Consider the following 17,146-nt stretch of genomic DNA (forward strand, 5'->3'; position numbering starts at 1 on the left):
TGTTTTGTTGTAGGTAAATAGTGTTGGATAGTAGTAGAGATGGACACTTGGTTGTTTTAATCAACTGCTATATATAAGTATACATCTGAAGGGATTTCATGTAGGGTATACATAATACAGTATGCGCCTACCTTGGTTCCCACTAAACGCAATGACATTTGACCATCACAATATAATGAATTTCTAGTTGGAACCCAAATTTAGATATTTTGTTTTTGTACTCTATTTAGGATATAAACCCCATGACAGAGAGATTGACAATCTAACAACCAAGATTGCCATGTTGGTATTTGTAATTGTAACCCAATCCATCCCAACCTCCCACTTTACTTCAATCAAATTGCCATGTTTACCAACAGCTGTCACCATGGTGATTTAAACTTGTCACTTTATGTGCACTTTTTCTGCCTTGGTAATAAATCGTTCCACAGTGCCAACTGCTTATTTTTTTCTCTCTTCTAGGCTAAGGATATAATGAAAGGAGCAGACATGGAGGAGGATACTGGCCCTGAAAAAACAGTTCTTGCCTGGTGCAAGAAGAACACAGAGGGGTATGTTCATAAACACTACCTGTAGTTGTTTTTTAGTATAATGAATGTAATATATTTTATATTCAAACATATCCATATTGATGCATGTCATGTGTGTGTACTGATATTAAGTCTCATACAATTGAAAGGATTCAGAAGCGCGCTCTCCGAATAATTTTGGGTTATGAGCTTAGTTATGTTGAGGCATGTGGGATTGTCGATTTGGAGGTATTGACATTTGGTAAGAAATATTATTTGTTTCGCAACATGCCCCCTCCTTGCCTCCACTGTACCAAGGGCCTGGGATAAATTCAAGAAATCACCTGTTTTGACTTTCCAATGTTTTAAATTGTATGTAACAATTATGTTAGACAACAGTTTCAGCCCTTGGCTGCTTGTTGGTCATGCTATATGTATAGTGTTTTTTTAAAATACCTGAATATAATTGAGGAATAACGTATTGAAAATTATGACCGATATAGTTCCAAGAGTTTGAAATTAACAATGGCTTAATTATGTACTAATTTATCCAAAATTGAGGGGCATGGGATTATACATACAGTTAAAAAAGTATGTACAGTAAATCATGTATAAACATTTTGTATATTTTAAATGTTTATTTTGATGTACAAAACAGTCGGACCTAAAGAAGAGTCCTACTGTGATTTGCATGTTTCCTTGAACCTATACCCATGGTTCCAATGATATTACATAACCACATGAAGATGGCCGACTCATGCAACATAACAATGCAACACTATGGGCTCGTCAAGTCAAGTTCTGTCTATACTATCAAACTTCATGTGACAAAAAAATATGATGTGGCCATATATGGACAAGATAATGTTCAAACTATTTGATAGTAGTGTAGACAGAGCTTAATAATTTACCCACGTATAGTTGGTTTACCAACCAAAGTGATAATCGTTTCTTGAAGCTATTAACTTAGTAGGTAAATGAACTAAGTCTGAACAGGCCCTATGAATTACAAAGTAAGTTCTCAATTACATTGGATTTCTAAAGAATCAAAACTATTAAAATTATTATTCTATGATGTGTTTACTTGATTGAGTTGTATATTTTAATAATTTAATATCTTTATTTTTGTTACGGAAACTTTTTGACAAGAAAGGGGTTCTTCAGTAAGCCTGTATCACTATCGTAAAAAAGGGCAAATAAGATAAATGTCGTAAAAAAAAATAATAACGAATATGAACGTAATTAATTAAAATATAAAATATGGTCTATTAAGGTCTTGATAACTAATGATGCAATAAATTGAATTTGAATTGTTGGTTTAAATATTGTACTGTACATTACATATTTATAACAATACATTTAGTTTTTAACCCAACCTAAATAAATCATTTTATTTTTAGCTGCTTGATATATGTTACTTTCTTGTACCTGTAATATGGATAATAATTTAGTATGTATTTTTTTATGTGCTTTTTGTTTATTGCAGATATTCAAATGTACAAATCACTAATTTTACTACAAGTTGGACAGATGGTCTTGCTTTTTGCGCCCTCATTCATAAGTTCAGGTAAGAAAATATTGTTTGCAAGAAATCGCCGTTATAACATAGAGGCCAATGGCTGTAAGTAAAGGTTGTCTAGCTCGGTACGAGTAATGATTGTGCTTTTTAGAAGAGAGTATGTGAGTGTGTGACCGTATGTCATTACATCACAGTTCAAACTAAAAAATATACTTGTTGTTTTGTGTGTACCCTCTATAATCGATTATTTAGTGTCAAAACCGTAATTAATTATGTGTTTGAATCAGTTACGATCAGTGACATAACGACTATGATGAGTTCTCACTGGTTAAACCCAGGAGCTTATGGGTGCTCCTGAACAGGGCCTGGAAGAAAGAAACGCATTAAAATATGTCTAAAAAGGCTACAAATGCACGAAGCCTCCAGCATTGGAGGGCCACTTAGCACCCCTAAAACTAGGGGCCTCAGGCCTCTGCATTATGCCACAATCATTGATTTCTGCTGCCAAAACATAGCTGTAATTTACCATATTTACATACAGTACTACTGTATTTAACCAGTTTATATATTGCATTGCATATTGATTTAATGTCATAATTAATAATATACAATGTATGTTTTGTAAATATTTGTAAAATGTTCTTATAACCAAGGTAACAGATTATCATAGGTTGTAAAGGTTATTCTGCCCTTTTGATTTTTCATAATTAATGAGTCCTTGAATTAAAACTTTAATTTAATTGGTTGATTGTCTCAATTTATTACATAATTAATTTGAACGATTCTCCATGCCCATAATTATAATTTGATTAAATGTGATTCAATAAAAGCTAGTACTGTACTTTCCTTTTTCCTAGGAAAAATGGAAACAAGATTATAAAAAAGGCCAAATAGAAAAAAAAATGTTTTCTCGTGCCATACTTCATAAAATTTTGCAGCCACGTGACGATTTGCTTTAGTATTTAAATTTTTTTTTAAATAAATAATTGCATATTCTGTTGTGATCGTAATTGTTAGTTTAATGATATAACACTTTCAGTTTGTCGATACTGTATCTAACATACCAAAATGCAAGAATGATAGTTAAATATCACCATTTAAAAAGATAAAACCATCATCAAATAAACAAAATTACAAATTCTAATTCCAGACTTTAAACTACTGTAAACAATTTTTTTATTTGGCCGTAAGTGAGGATTTCTTAAAATACAAATTAACATGAATTTTTTGGATCAACTAATGGAATATTAATTATGTTTTTTCCCCCTTTCTAGACCTGATCAGTTAGACTATAATGCAATGCTTAAGAGTACTCCGGAAGCCAGACTTCAACATGCTTTTGATATTGCTTATGATGCTATGAATATTGCCAAGCTGTTAGATCCTGAAGGTATAGTTTTTTGTTATGAATATTTATATTTTGCCACCTGCTTATTTACATATGAATCCATCATCCAACCAGGATCTAGTGGAATTACTGTAATAATATTCCTGAGTCTAATCTGATGTGGCTTGTTTTCAGAAAAGCAGAAAAGTCAGATTAAACTGGATGTTCACCTTAATCTCTGACGAAAGTTCATCCCAATCTGCGATACATAAGCATAAATCTGGATCTGAATATACCCTGATTGTAGCCTGTTTACGGAATCAAGGGGTATTTACAGCATTTTCTAGTTTGCTTGACTGATTTGGTTTAATTTAATGTTTTTTAGATGTCCATGTGGATCATCCTGACAAGAAGTCAATATGGATGTACGTTGCGAGTTTATATCAAGTACTACCTCAGCAGCCTGCCCTCATACAACCGCAACTAGCTAAGTCCACCAACAATAAACCACCGCTTGATTTGCCTATATCTCGTGTAAGTTATAATACATATTCAGCTTACAATAATTCTCATATTCATTTTCATAATAATATCTTATTATGAAAGTGAATATGAGAATTTCATAAATTTAAGTTGATTGAATAATTACTACCTGCATTAAGGGGACAATTTTAGGAGCCAACAAGCGTCTCTTTCAGAAGGGCTTGCCATAGTGTTAAAACATAGTTCCTTTCATTAATTTCACAGGAAATCCTCCTACCTCTTAAGCTGTCAACACTATCAAACTAGTTTGAAAAAAAAAATTGTGATATGACATCATCATGTCCATATATGGGCACATCATATTTGTTTGTCTCATAAAGTTTGATAGTGTGGACAGAGCTTAAGTAGGAATGTCTCAAAGGAACGTCTCTACTGTAGTTATGTAGTTTTTAACTAATTACCTTTGTAATTAATCTTGGATTTATAATTAGATTTGTTATCATGTTCTTCAGCTTTGTAGAATATAAACCTACTTTTATAGAGAAATTTCAACATGTTGTATTTTTACATGTTATTGCAACATTCATTTGTGTAAAATGTCCGACGTGTGAATAACCAATCTTGACGTGTTGAGGAATTGTGAGAGATTTTACGAGAATATGAATACAAAATCTTAAGTGAGAAATAGGATGATAGTCTTTGTCATATATGTTTACTTGGCGTCAATAAAATACAGTGAAAGATATTTGTGTAGTTTGAGATAAAGAATTTGATTTGAATATATTTGGAAAATCGCTTAAAATAAAGTTACAACACAATTACTAATCATGAATGATTCCACCGAACAATTACTAATGTTGAGATAATGACATAGAAAATTACATTAAAATGCCTAGGTGCTTATTTTAATTGAAGCTTTTTTAATCGACATGAATAATGATTAAAAAACTATTTTAAATTTGTAAAATTTTATTGATCTCAGAAATTTAAAAATTTATTTTTTAGAACATTAACATTAAACTTGTAAAAGTAATAAAATATACTACTTGTTTTTTAAAGAGTGATTGTACTAGAACTGTAGCACGCCAAAGGAGTTTTCTGAATTTGAAATATTTTTCAAACTACATTATAAGACAATATTGATGTTAAACATCTGGTTATGTAGATCAGGTATTGTCGAATAGCTTGTCAGCATTTGAAACTAGAATTTTACAAATCTCCAAAGAAATTAGGTCCAGATTTTGACAGGTAGCCAAATCCTATCAGCATTGCCCAGTCATCCTGTTGCAATGTAGAACCTGCGTCGATTCTTGTGGTTTTCGTATACGCTATGCCAACTTCCAACAAAGCTTGGATCTAATCGCTTAATTTCAGTTCATAGAAGACGCATGTAGTAAACGCGAAAAGCGAGTCGGACAATTTGGAAAGAGTATCCCTCGAGTGTTGGTCAGGTCGTGCTAGACACGATGGCGCACGCTTAGTGGTCCACGACTAGAGAAAGTAATGTGGTTTTTTTTTTATTTGACGTACTGACTATTTAGTATCCTAGGTTTGTTATCTTATCTGTGAAACAGAGAATTCTTTTAGATTTAAACTCGTTCTGTTAATGAATTTTAAAACTGAAACCTTTATAAAAATCAAAGAAATAAAATTTATTTACAAAAAATATCTACAATTCAACATTATAAAATATGTGAAAAATGTTTGTTGTGAACAGATATTAATTTCTCATTGACAAAAATCAAAGAAATTAAATTTATTTACAAAAAAAACGATAAAACTCATCTACAGGACAACATTTTAAAATGTATGAAAATGTTTATTAACAAGATAGTAGTTTCTCATTGACATTTCTATAAACAACTTTAGTTTTGAGAATTGTACAAATTTATTATGCTAAATTGATGGTTAATAATAATGCTAACTTGCGTTTAAAGTCAGATACGTTAATCAATAGTTTTCAATAATTTTTAAATTAAAAATGTTCGTAATTGTTTTGATGCTACCATAGATCTCTTCGCTCTTCGAATATATTTCTTCCATTTCAAGGAGAAAACGTTGAAAGCATATAGACAGTCTTTTTCTTTTGAGACATTGGGACTTATCATTAGAATCTGTTACTTCTTTAATACCAAATCATAAAATATGTTGAGGAGAAGCAAACAAATAATATTAGCAAAAAGAAGTTCAAGACAAAATGACAAAAAAATAGGACTGCGTCGTTGATAATATTTGACGTTATACATTTCTGCAAACTGAGTGATAGGACATGAAAGAATATTTGTAGTGTAATTGAATAGGATTAAGAGTTTCCTCTATTACAGACACACCACTTAACTATGCCTAGGGGCAGTCTAATCAAGATCACTAGAATAATCATTGTCTATAGGAAGTTATTAACAGCTATTAAAAAGAGGTAATACTGTAAGTACTTAAATATTGTGATGTGTGTAGGCATGCCTAACTTCTCTAATTGTTTGTTTTTGATCTGACAAAATCACTACAAATGTGTTTAAGGTCCCTTTACAATAATATTCTAGATATGAACTCATCACCTGGACAACAACAAGGACTTTATCCGCGCAAATACAACATGCACAAATAAAATAAATATAATTAAGATTACTTCAAAGCAACCAAAGCGATATATTAGGACCTACATTTTACGTACCATGATTTTATGTTCCATGGATTTTACGTACGCATAAAATGAACAGTGATGTCGTTATTTTTTACTTACCACAAAACACAACTTTGCGCTGATTACTATAGCTACTACATTATGGGAGAATGTTTCCATACATGTTTGATCCAAAAAAAGGGGTAATAATGTGAAGCGCTTGGATGCAATAGGCACTACTCTATATTAGAACAAATATTATTATTTATTATTAACACATAGTATATGCTTTTCTGTGTGTATCCCATTCATTACAATTTGTATGTTTTCTGGCCTAGCTGTAAGTTAAACAAAACATTACTGCAACCTATAGAATTTACTGTATGTGTTAATGGGGTCAATTTAATGTCAATGTTGATTTTAAATATCCCATGTTTTACGTCCCATTTGGTCAGCCATAGGTAGGCCGTAGGTTCTACCATGGACCTATAAATTAGTTCCAATAGGTCTCCATCGTTCTACTGTAACTATGTTATGTTCACTACTGGTTTACCTTGCTACCATTTTCTTTCCAATGCTTTATAGTTTCTCAACGTTACATTTTATATTACTAATTGTATAACTTAGTATACTTATTTATCTTTACAGCCTTTATCAACAGACTCAAACGGTGTTGATCTTAAAAAGTATCAGATGATGATGGAGAATGTACTGATGTGGCTTTTAGAGGCAGAGGAGCAACTCCGTTTACAGGAGCCAATGTCAGAAGATGTTGATAGGGCTAAAGAACAGTTCCATATGCATGAGGTATTGTAACATTCACATATAATCATATTACAACTCCTCGAAACCTTCAAAACTGTGTTTAAAATAATGTCTGTTTTGAATGGTTCCAGTTTTGAGATAGAAGGAATAGGATAGGAAGATTTTATATTCATAAGTGTATCTTTACCATTTGGTTGGTATATTTGGTATCATATGCCATTAATCATTTTCTTCAATTTCAACGATTTCAAATGTTGTACAACATAAATACTTGGTAGCCTAAATATTGTACAATGTTTTGTACTCTTGAGTGGAGTGTATAGTTTTGTTCCATTCAACTTGTATACATTCATTATTTGTACTATATGATACCTTTTGAAATAATAAAGTACAAAGCTCGGAGATTGAACCTCAGCAAGAAAATGTTTTTCGTTTTTTATAATATAATTTGTTAGATTAGAAATACATGTTCCCTGTATTATTTTCATATTTGTAATACGAGTATGTTTTCAACAAAACACATGTTTTGCATTCAGTCTCAAAATTGAATCATTGAGTTTTCAATTACTTGTCTGTCTGAGAGATATGGGTTTAATCCTAATGTTTATGGGTTTAATCCTAATGTTTTTGAGAGATATGGGTTTAATCCTAATGTTTTTGGGTTTAATCCTAATGTTTTTGAGAGATATGGGTTTAATCCTAATGTTTTTGAGAGATATGGGTTTAATCCTAATGTTTTTGAGAGATATGGGTTTAATCCTAATGTTTATGGGTTTAATCCTAATGTTTTTGAGAGATATGGGTTTAATCCTAATGTTTTTGAGAGATATGGGTTTAATCCTAATGTTTTTGAGAGATATGGGTTTAATCCTAATGTTTATGGGTTTAATCCTAATGTTTATGGGTTTAATCCTAATGTTTTTGAGAGATATGGGTTTAATCCTAATGTTTATGGGTTTAATCCTAATGTTTATGGGTTTAATCCTAATGTTTATGGGTTTAATCCTAATGTTTTTGAGAGATATGGGTTTAATCCTAATGTTTCTGAGAGATATGGGTTTAATCCTAATGTTTTTGAGAGATATGGGTTTAATCCTAATGTTTATGGGTTTAATCCTAATGTTTATGGGTTTAATCCTAATGTTTTTGAGAGATATGGGTTTAATCCTAATGTTTATGGGTTTAATCCTAATGTTTATGGGTTTAATCCTAATGTTTTTAAGAGATATGGGTTTAATCCTAATGTTTCTGAGAGATATGGGTTTAATCCTAATGTTTTTGAGAGATATGGGTTTAATCCTAATGTTTCTGAGAGATATGGGTTTAATCCTAATGTTTTTGAGAGATATGGGTTTAATCCTAATGTTTTTGTGAAACATCACACATCTTCAAATGTAGCTGTTGTGATACCAGCTTATGTGAAAACACTAAATTAAGGTACACTAAGTGATTCCTATAAAATGAAGAAACTTAATACTCTTTAGGCCCGCCCTTTGCCAGGGGGAATTTGTGGGTAAATCCCCTTTTACAGTGAGCCCCCTCCCCTTAATCTATAGCGACCCCCTCTTAATCTACAGCAAACCCTTTCCACGACATGCCCACCACCATAAGCAAAAACCATCTCTGACAATCCATATAGTTAAAGTTCTTTAATTTCGATTTTTGTCATAGTATTGCTTTGAATTTAGTAATTTTTTCTAATTGGAAATTGGTTCGACAAACATTTACAAATGCACTTATTTATCAAATTACAATAAAAAAAACAGTATGTACAATATTTCAAGAAAATTATGAAATGGTGTCTCAGGAAACAAGGAGGTTTGTATGATTGATAGAGACCCCAGATTACTTTTAATTTGTTTTCAAAATAATATTGCTCTTAAATGAAATAAATTCAATAATCAACATGAAAACCATGTTGAATGATAATAAGGGACTCAAACACTGTACTGTGTCCAAAAGCCCCACGGGTCAGGTCCTGGTCATGGCCCTGCTTTTGTTGCTATATCAACCGTCTCTTCAGACACTTTTAATAAACTTAATGTCAATACATGGTTTAAATGGTGTACTGCAAGCCTTACAGTAGTAGTAATATTCCTGATATAAATAGCATTATGTTGCTGGTTGATAAAGGTTGTTTCCATATAAAATAATTTTAAATCTCATTATTTCCACTGGCTTTAGAAAACGAAGTTATGACGTTAAACTTTCTAGGTACCCTTTTGTGACAGGTGACCTATATGTATATTTATTAAAAATACATTTTATGATAATAGTATATTCCATTTCAACTGTAATATATTACATTTTGAATTTTATTAAAATGTTTTGGACCCCATGGTGTTTGAACTTAAATACCTGGTAAATTGTATAAATATTATAAGATATTTTTTTTGGCTAGTTATAGTTAGAAATAGGTGACCGATACCAATTTCTGTATTGAGAAATAAATTAATCAACTAATAATTAATGTTTTTTATTCATGCAATAGAGAGAATATTTTTATTAAAAGTAGTTTTTTCAAATAAATTTGGCGCTTGCTTCTCTGAATTTGGCCCCACAGTAAAACTGTAATAAATGGCGCATAATACAAGTTGATCTTTTGATTTAACTATAAATTATTGATGAATAAATGTATTTGAATGAATTGATTTTATTTACCAGTCTAGGGTGTCACAAACTTTAAATGTTTACAAAAACCTGATTAATTAAATTGTAAATCATGCACTTAATAGGTATGTTTATAATATCCTAGTTGGATTACTCAGCTTAGGGAACAAATGTTCTTTTCTTTTCTATTTCTGTACATTTAAAACTCATGCTATTTTTCGCATCTGCTACCTCAACCTGCTGAACTAAACTAAACAGAAGGTATTTTTTTATACTAGGACTTTATGATGGAGCTAACGGATCACCAAGGAAGTGTTGGCGATGCACTCAAGAATGGTAACCAGTTGATTTTGAATGGTGAATTATCGGAAGAAGTTGAGAATGAAATAAGGGAGCAGATGAGTTTGTTGAATAACCGATGGGAGAATCTTCGAGTGTCAGCCATGGACAGACAGTCACAGTAAGTTTTTCCACAATGTTTGATTAGGGTTGGATACAGGATGTTCCTGAATAGGTGGTATGGGGATACAATTTAAAATGCTTTTCTCCTCTTCCCAACCAAATTTAACATTACGAAAGTAAAGCAAGAGTCAGCCTGTCCCGATTATGGATATACCTATTTATTCGAAGCATTGTGTATATGATACACAAGAAAGCATAAACAGGTTTAAAATGCAAAGAAAATGTAGGAACTGCAGTAACTGCAGTAGAATATTTGAAATGGTCCCTTATAATGAACTCTTGGATCTTTTTCCACTGTGCCTTTAAAACTATTTCAAGTTTTCCTCACTATCTGAGTTATATGTTATTACTTCATACGTTGAAGTATTTTGTTTAAAGAGCTAAGTTCCAAATCAAAACAAATTCCTAAATGTTTCTAAATGTCAAAAGTCCATCAGTAAAATACTTTTAGTTGTTTTTTTCTCTATCTAAATCATTGAAATATTTTTATGTGTTTGTTTGATACCAATGGTTAGATTGAATTTTAATTGATTGTTAGCAGCACATTAAATCAAATACATTGTTTAGACAGTTTGAATGCAGGTTCTTTAAGACTTAATTTTAGGATCAGAATTTATTCATTTATCAAGAAGTAAAGGTAGCTCAGCTACATGCATTACTTTCATTGGTTAATGTACTATTCCTTGGTCAAATTTACATTGGAAAAATGTATAATAGAAATATAAAGAAAAAACTGAAATTATTTTAAAATTATCATACATAAATTACATTAAATCAAACACATTGTTTAAACAGTTTGAATGCAGGTTCTTCAAGACTTAATTTCAGGATCAGAATTTATTCATGTATCAAGAAGTAAAGGTAGCTCAGCTTCATGCATGACTTCCATTGGTTAATGTACTTACTATTCCTTGGTCAAATGAGCTGAAAAATAAGATTTTGTGAATAATTTTGATAAGTAGCGCAAAAATGAGAATCTAATATTTAATAAAAAGAAAACCAAAAACATAAAATTCAATAATTCCTATATTTTTAATAGTCATCTGCTAAAATGTATGTCCACACTGTTATTTTTAAATACCTCTCAACTATCCCCTCACTGATAAGAAAGTGCTTATACATAAATGATGAAAAGGGGAAAGCCATAGATCAATAATTATAGGGATGATCATTAAAATTATCTTTTTCACCTGTTTATTTTCATGTACCGTATCCATTTATTTAATACAAATGGTTTGAACTGTATTGATTGTTCTACTTCATTTACACATTGATTTTACTTCATTTCAGATTCGAACTTTATTCATTTATCATGAAATAAGTGTTTAAATCTATTGAATAGAGTCAATTAAATTTACTGGCCAATTCAGTATTGTGTATATACAATGAAAGCTTCCTAAATCACTGTTCTGTTTTAAGTCGCACGTTTGTTTTGGTCATAATTTAGCTAGTGAAGCTAGCTGGTAAATTGATATTTGATGAAATACAAGTTGCATGCATATAAATGGCGATACATCAAATGTCTTGTATTAAACACGATATACAAGCTCTCAATTCTGATTCGAAATTTGTGGCATATCATGGTGGACATACAAAATCTTTGTTTTCTCTTCTTTAATATATTAACTAATTAATTTTGTAGCAGCATCTTTGAAAAATCCCATATAACAAAAATATATGAGTTTGAATCTTGGTTAGAATGGCCTTTTCTCATTTCTAACAGATATCCTCATTTTAACAATTTATAAATTAATTTCCATCAGTGGTATAGAGTTTCTTGATGCCTATCAAAGAAGTGTTGATATATAATTTCTTGTTCAAAATAAATTTTAGTTTTTCATTCAACGAAGATGCAAGGAATACGTTGAATAATTCACAAATAATTACAGTGTAGTATATTGCACAATTTTACTTTGAATTACAGATGTTTGTGTATTGCGTGTTTAAATTGGTTACCTTTGTACATTATATCACCACCTCCTATTGGTTGACGGAGCACCTAGATTGTTTACTTAAATACATTTTCCTTAATAATCTTATTCACATTCAAATGATTTTCAGTAATGAATTATGCTGTTTAAAATCTAATCTGTAAAATAAAAAGTTTAAAACAATTTTCGTAACATGTTGATGACACTAAGCTTACTCTGTTTGATTCAGCTCCAGAGGCTGAATGCATGGTTGCTACGCTAATTATATTTTATTTGCAATAATAGTATAAATCCATTTATTTTTTGGTATGAACAGACCCTTGAGTAATTCTGCCCACCTCTGCCTAGCAGAACTACATGACAGATTGTACCACAAGAGTTCGACGTTGATATAACTTTATTTTTACCTTGCAGATTACATGAGGTATTGATGGATCTCCAACAACAGCAACTGGATGGATTAGCCGAGTGGCTTACAAAAACAGAATGTAGCATATCTACACAAACAAGCATAGGTTCAAGTTTAGATGAAATCAAAACACAAGTCGATCAGCATAGGGTAGGTGTTGCGTCAGTATGTTTGATGTTATTATGATCACTGGTGTTGTCAAATTTGCGAAGTAGGCTTTTATTGATAAGCTAATTCAATCACTGAAATAATTTTTGTAAGGAAATAGAAATTGCATCTCATACATTTAGATGGAAATTTGTACAAATTTATAAAGTATCAGTTTTGATAAAATAGACCTACATGTACTACTCCAGATTATTATTTGCAGAAAAGTGCCCATGAATGCATTCATCATTATCATCATCAACTTTATCATATTCTATTGTCATAAAATCATTGTCATCATAAATTTCAATTATCATATCATTATTATTGTCAGTATTGTCATTATATCACTGTCATCATCAACTTCATCATCCTAGTCATTGTCATTGTCAACAACATTTTAATTATCATCATTAATTTATCATTAACATCTTCATCGTTATCATCAACTTCTTTATCGTTATCAGCTTTGTTATATCATATGATGTTTTTTGTTTATATTCTGTTTAGAATTTACAAGAAGAGTTGGAACATGAGCAAGTCCGTGTGAATTCTCTCACTCATCTTGTAGTAGTAGTTGACGAAAACAGTCCAGAAAATGGTTAGTTTTTCATTTGAAATACATTATTATATTGGTCAAGAGTAATTGTGTTCTTTACTTAAATTGTAAACATTATGTGTATTTGATGGGCTGTTTTGAGCAGATAATGTTCTGCAGACTTGTCGTTTCCATGCAAGCAGTGCTAGTAGATCATTGTCGGTGAATTACCAGCCGAATGTACATACTGATAATAGCTATTATCAGTATGTACATCCTAGGACATCAGACTTTCTTGTCCATCCCATCAACTTAAACTGTTGCTCTACTAGAAAGTAAAGAAAGAAAACCTCTGTTAAGTTGCTGCATGTCAAACGACTAATTATCTATCTATTTTTACTATTCATTTATGTTTTATATAACAATGTATTACAATACAACTGAATAAACCAATGTTCTTATCTTTATCAGCAACGGCCCTTTTGGAAGAACAATTAAACAGCCTTGGAGAACGTTGGGCCAAGGTGTGTCAGTGGACCGAACAAAGATGGGCGGTACTTCAAGAGGTGTTGCTCAATTGGCAGAAGCTGTCGGATGAAGAGAAACGATTTGAAGAATGGTTAAAAGCAACAGAAAAGCTTCTTGCTGATATGCGGCCTGTTGATTTCAATGATTCCAATGCAACTATGCAACATGTTAATAGATTAAAGGTACGTCGACAGAGGATAATTATCCTTAAATGAATTGATTGGAAAGATAGATTATTGTTTGGTATGTTGAGAGAAATGAAAAGGACAAGATGGGTTAAAAGATACAGAATTATTGATGCGGGTACCAGCTATGGATGTCTGCCTACCAAACCCCAAAACTTTGGGTTCAATCCTGACCTAGTGCCATGTTTGTAATTCAGGCTGTTTTAACCCTACTCCGTATGCCTCAAATGAGACTTAAACATGATATAGTTAATATTCATTCTGTAATTAGCGAGTTGGATGATGTGTATGAAGGAAAAAAAAAGAAAAAAAAAAAACCACATATAAACATATTGTTTTATATTGCTGTTGCAAAATGCACTTTCTTTTTATGTATGTGTATTTGCATAAGTAGGTATTAAAGTCTTATACCATGCTTGATTTTCAAGAAACGCAAAACATCACAAAAAGTTATTTGTATCTTCAATATGGGCTGAAATATTAAATAACATGTCTTTTGTTGCACTCTGCAGCTACTTGAAGAAGAGTTGGTAGAGAAACATAGTGAGTTTGACCGACTCAACCGTAGCGCTAATGATGTCATCAAACACCTAGTCTACAATAGTAAGGCTGCAACTAATATCGAGAACAAACTAGAAGAATTTGCTCAGAAGTGGGACCGTGTCATTCATCAAGTTGAGCAGAACTCAAAACAGGTGAGTACAGGCATATCCTCTTTGTTGAATCCATTCCAAAGTAAATCTGAAAGAGGCTGGAAGATTGCCAAATTCCATTTAATAGAAATTGCATTTTTTAGTGTACTCAATTATTGTACACTTGGCATGCAATCATGTCATTTGTTTGTGAATGATGTATTAAATTTTTATTGTTTTTTTTGTTTAAAGGGGGTTAAACTTGAGTAATCTTCTTCTTTAATCTTTTATTACCATTTTATAAGTTACAAAATATCTGTGTTTGCTTGTTTTTTTTTCAGGGCAATAAAAGTGCAATTTACTATGTACTAGTATATGAGCTAATGGCATTTGGTGAATGATGAAAGGTTATATCAACTCGGCGTTGCCTCATTGATATAACCTTTCATCATTCACCTCATGCCATTATTTGTACCATTACACTCATAAACATTCATTATTTGTTTTATATAACATCTAAATAGATTCCTGTCATTTGAATCAAATAAAAGGTAGCCCAGCCAAGAGGCCTACATTTCATTCACATTGATTAAAACAGTAACATTTGGTTTTTAATATTATATTAAATGTTATATTTATATGGATTATGGAAAACGCCTAGGCTAGGCCTAGCCTAATACTAACAGGCCTAGCTAAGCTAGACTTAGTAGTACTAGTAGTACTAGCTTGGCTGAAAGGAAAAACTTTGACAGACAATTGGAACTTATCTATGCTAATTATGGTTTTTCCAACAATTCCACGTCTTGTAGGGATGTCCCCATTAATTAATCAAAATCCTAAAAACGATCTAAGCTAATTTAAATGCCTTTTTTAATGAAATTACTTAATCGTACACAAAAATCTGCTGCTGTTGTGCATATCTCGTGGTGGTGTTTACAAACAGAGGCAGGGCGACAGGTGGCGCTGTTGTATTTCACAGTAATTTTCATATACTCTTTTTTTTTCATCCGTGAAATGTTTTTTTTTTCGTACACAAAAATGTTTTAAAAAAAGTACTATTAAACGATCGTTGAATAGTGCGTACTATTGCATGCCATGTGACCCACAATCGTCCAATCAAATGACAGGAATTTATTTAGGTGTTATATATAGATATACAATATACTATACAACATTGATTGTCAGATACTCATCTCAAGTGAATGATTTATTTTGTGTAATGAGCTAAAAAAAATTGCTAAAGTATGTGGTTTCTGCTGCTGTATCTGAATATTGTCAATGGTTTGTTGGAGATTGCAACATATTGTTAAAAAATGTGGGTGTTGTTAGGATAGGTTAGCAGATTGATACCACATGGAGACAATAATTAAAAGACTGGGAGTAGAAAAAGGAGTGGAGATATGAGTTATTGTGGTTTACAGTGGTTCTTATAGTTTAAGTACAAAAGTCCATTGCATGTGTTCATACAAATATCAGTGTCATGGTTCAAGTTCTGTTTCTGCCATGGTTTTCTTTTATTCATCGGTTGTATTTGCGTCAATACTTATTTTTAACTCTTTAAACAACTCCATATGTCCATCACACCTGACACCCAAACTTCTAAATATCTCCTCCACACACTAAAAAATAATCATATTCATCAAGCAAGACTTAAACCATGGACACATCATATCAAACACACAAAATTAGACTGCACTCCAAGCTAACCGATTGTAAACATTTTTGTTTGTTCAGATGGCTTTATGATGACGTAACAACATCCAACTTACAACAATTGTTCATGAATCCATATCTTCAGCTCATTAGCTTTCTTGATATGTAATAAGGGGCTAGTTTATTCAAAATATTAAAAAAAAGTTTATTAATATTTTACACAAGTTTGCCTTATATTGCCAGCAATATACACTTGTTAGAGTTCATGAAAAAATGTGGAATTTATCACGTACTGTAGGTGCAGTACATACAATATAAAGCAATTATAATTACTACAATATTAAAATGATCATGTTTATGAAATATTAAAATTTGTTTAATTGTAAACCTTCAATTCATTTAGAAAATGTAATGTAGGATAATAAACAACCATAATTGATATTCAACACTGTACAATGACATGCAATTTATTTAATCAATACTTAAAAAGATAGTAACTTGTTTTCATTTATTTTTAATATCTGGCACTTTGTATTATTTTTTAATGATCTACCAAGGTAAAAAACATCTCAAAATTATATATATTTGTTTACTATTGTATTCATTAAATTTTTTTTATTATTAAAGCTAGCCTAAACCACTTTCTAAATATTACACAGAAGTGATTGAAAAGAGAATATGCAGTATTAATCCATTACCAAATAGTTATTATTGTACTTCACGTTTAAATACATTTTAATTTTTATAAATTCACATTAGCCTTATTTACAAATTGCTAGTAAATAATTGATATAAAATCATTATTAATTCATGTAATTCAATTTTGTC

General features: G+C 31.2%; 1 protein-coding gene across 6 annotated transcripts in view; it reads left to right on the top strand.

The window, feature by feature from the left end:
* The window catches only part of LOC140055621 (dystrophin-like), a 208,816-nt gene that overhangs the window by 56,388 nt on the left and 135,282 nt on the right, over positions 1 to 17,146 (top strand). For all 6 annotated transcript variants that reach the window (XM_072100960.1, XM_072100959.1, XM_072100961.1 and 3 more), the window contains 10 exons: positions 463 to 551; positions 1,996 to 2,076; positions 3,303 to 3,418; positions 3,741 to 3,889; positions 7,107 to 7,265; positions 10,112 to 10,293; positions 12,641 to 12,785; positions 13,293 to 13,383; positions 13,792 to 14,030; positions 14,546 to 14,728. In XM_072100960.1, the coding sequence (XP_071957061.1) occupies positions 463 to 551; positions 1,996 to 2,076; positions 3,303 to 3,418; positions 3,741 to 3,889; positions 7,107 to 7,265; positions 10,112 to 10,293; positions 12,641 to 12,785; positions 13,293 to 13,383; positions 13,792 to 14,030; positions 14,546 to 14,728 (1,434 nt within the window). The remainder of the gene's footprint in view (positions 1 to 462; positions 552 to 1,995; positions 2,077 to 3,302; positions 3,419 to 3,740; positions 3,890 to 7,106; positions 7,266 to 10,111; positions 10,294 to 12,640; positions 12,786 to 13,292; positions 13,384 to 13,791; positions 14,031 to 14,545; positions 14,729 to 17,146) is intronic.

Source organism: Antedon mediterranea, chromosome 7 (genome assembly GCF_964355755.1).
Source record: "Antedon mediterranea chromosome 7, ecAntMedi1.1, whole genome shotgun sequence".
NCBI lineage: Eukaryota > Metazoa > Echinodermata > Crinoidea > Comatulida > Antedonidae > Antedon > Antedon mediterranea.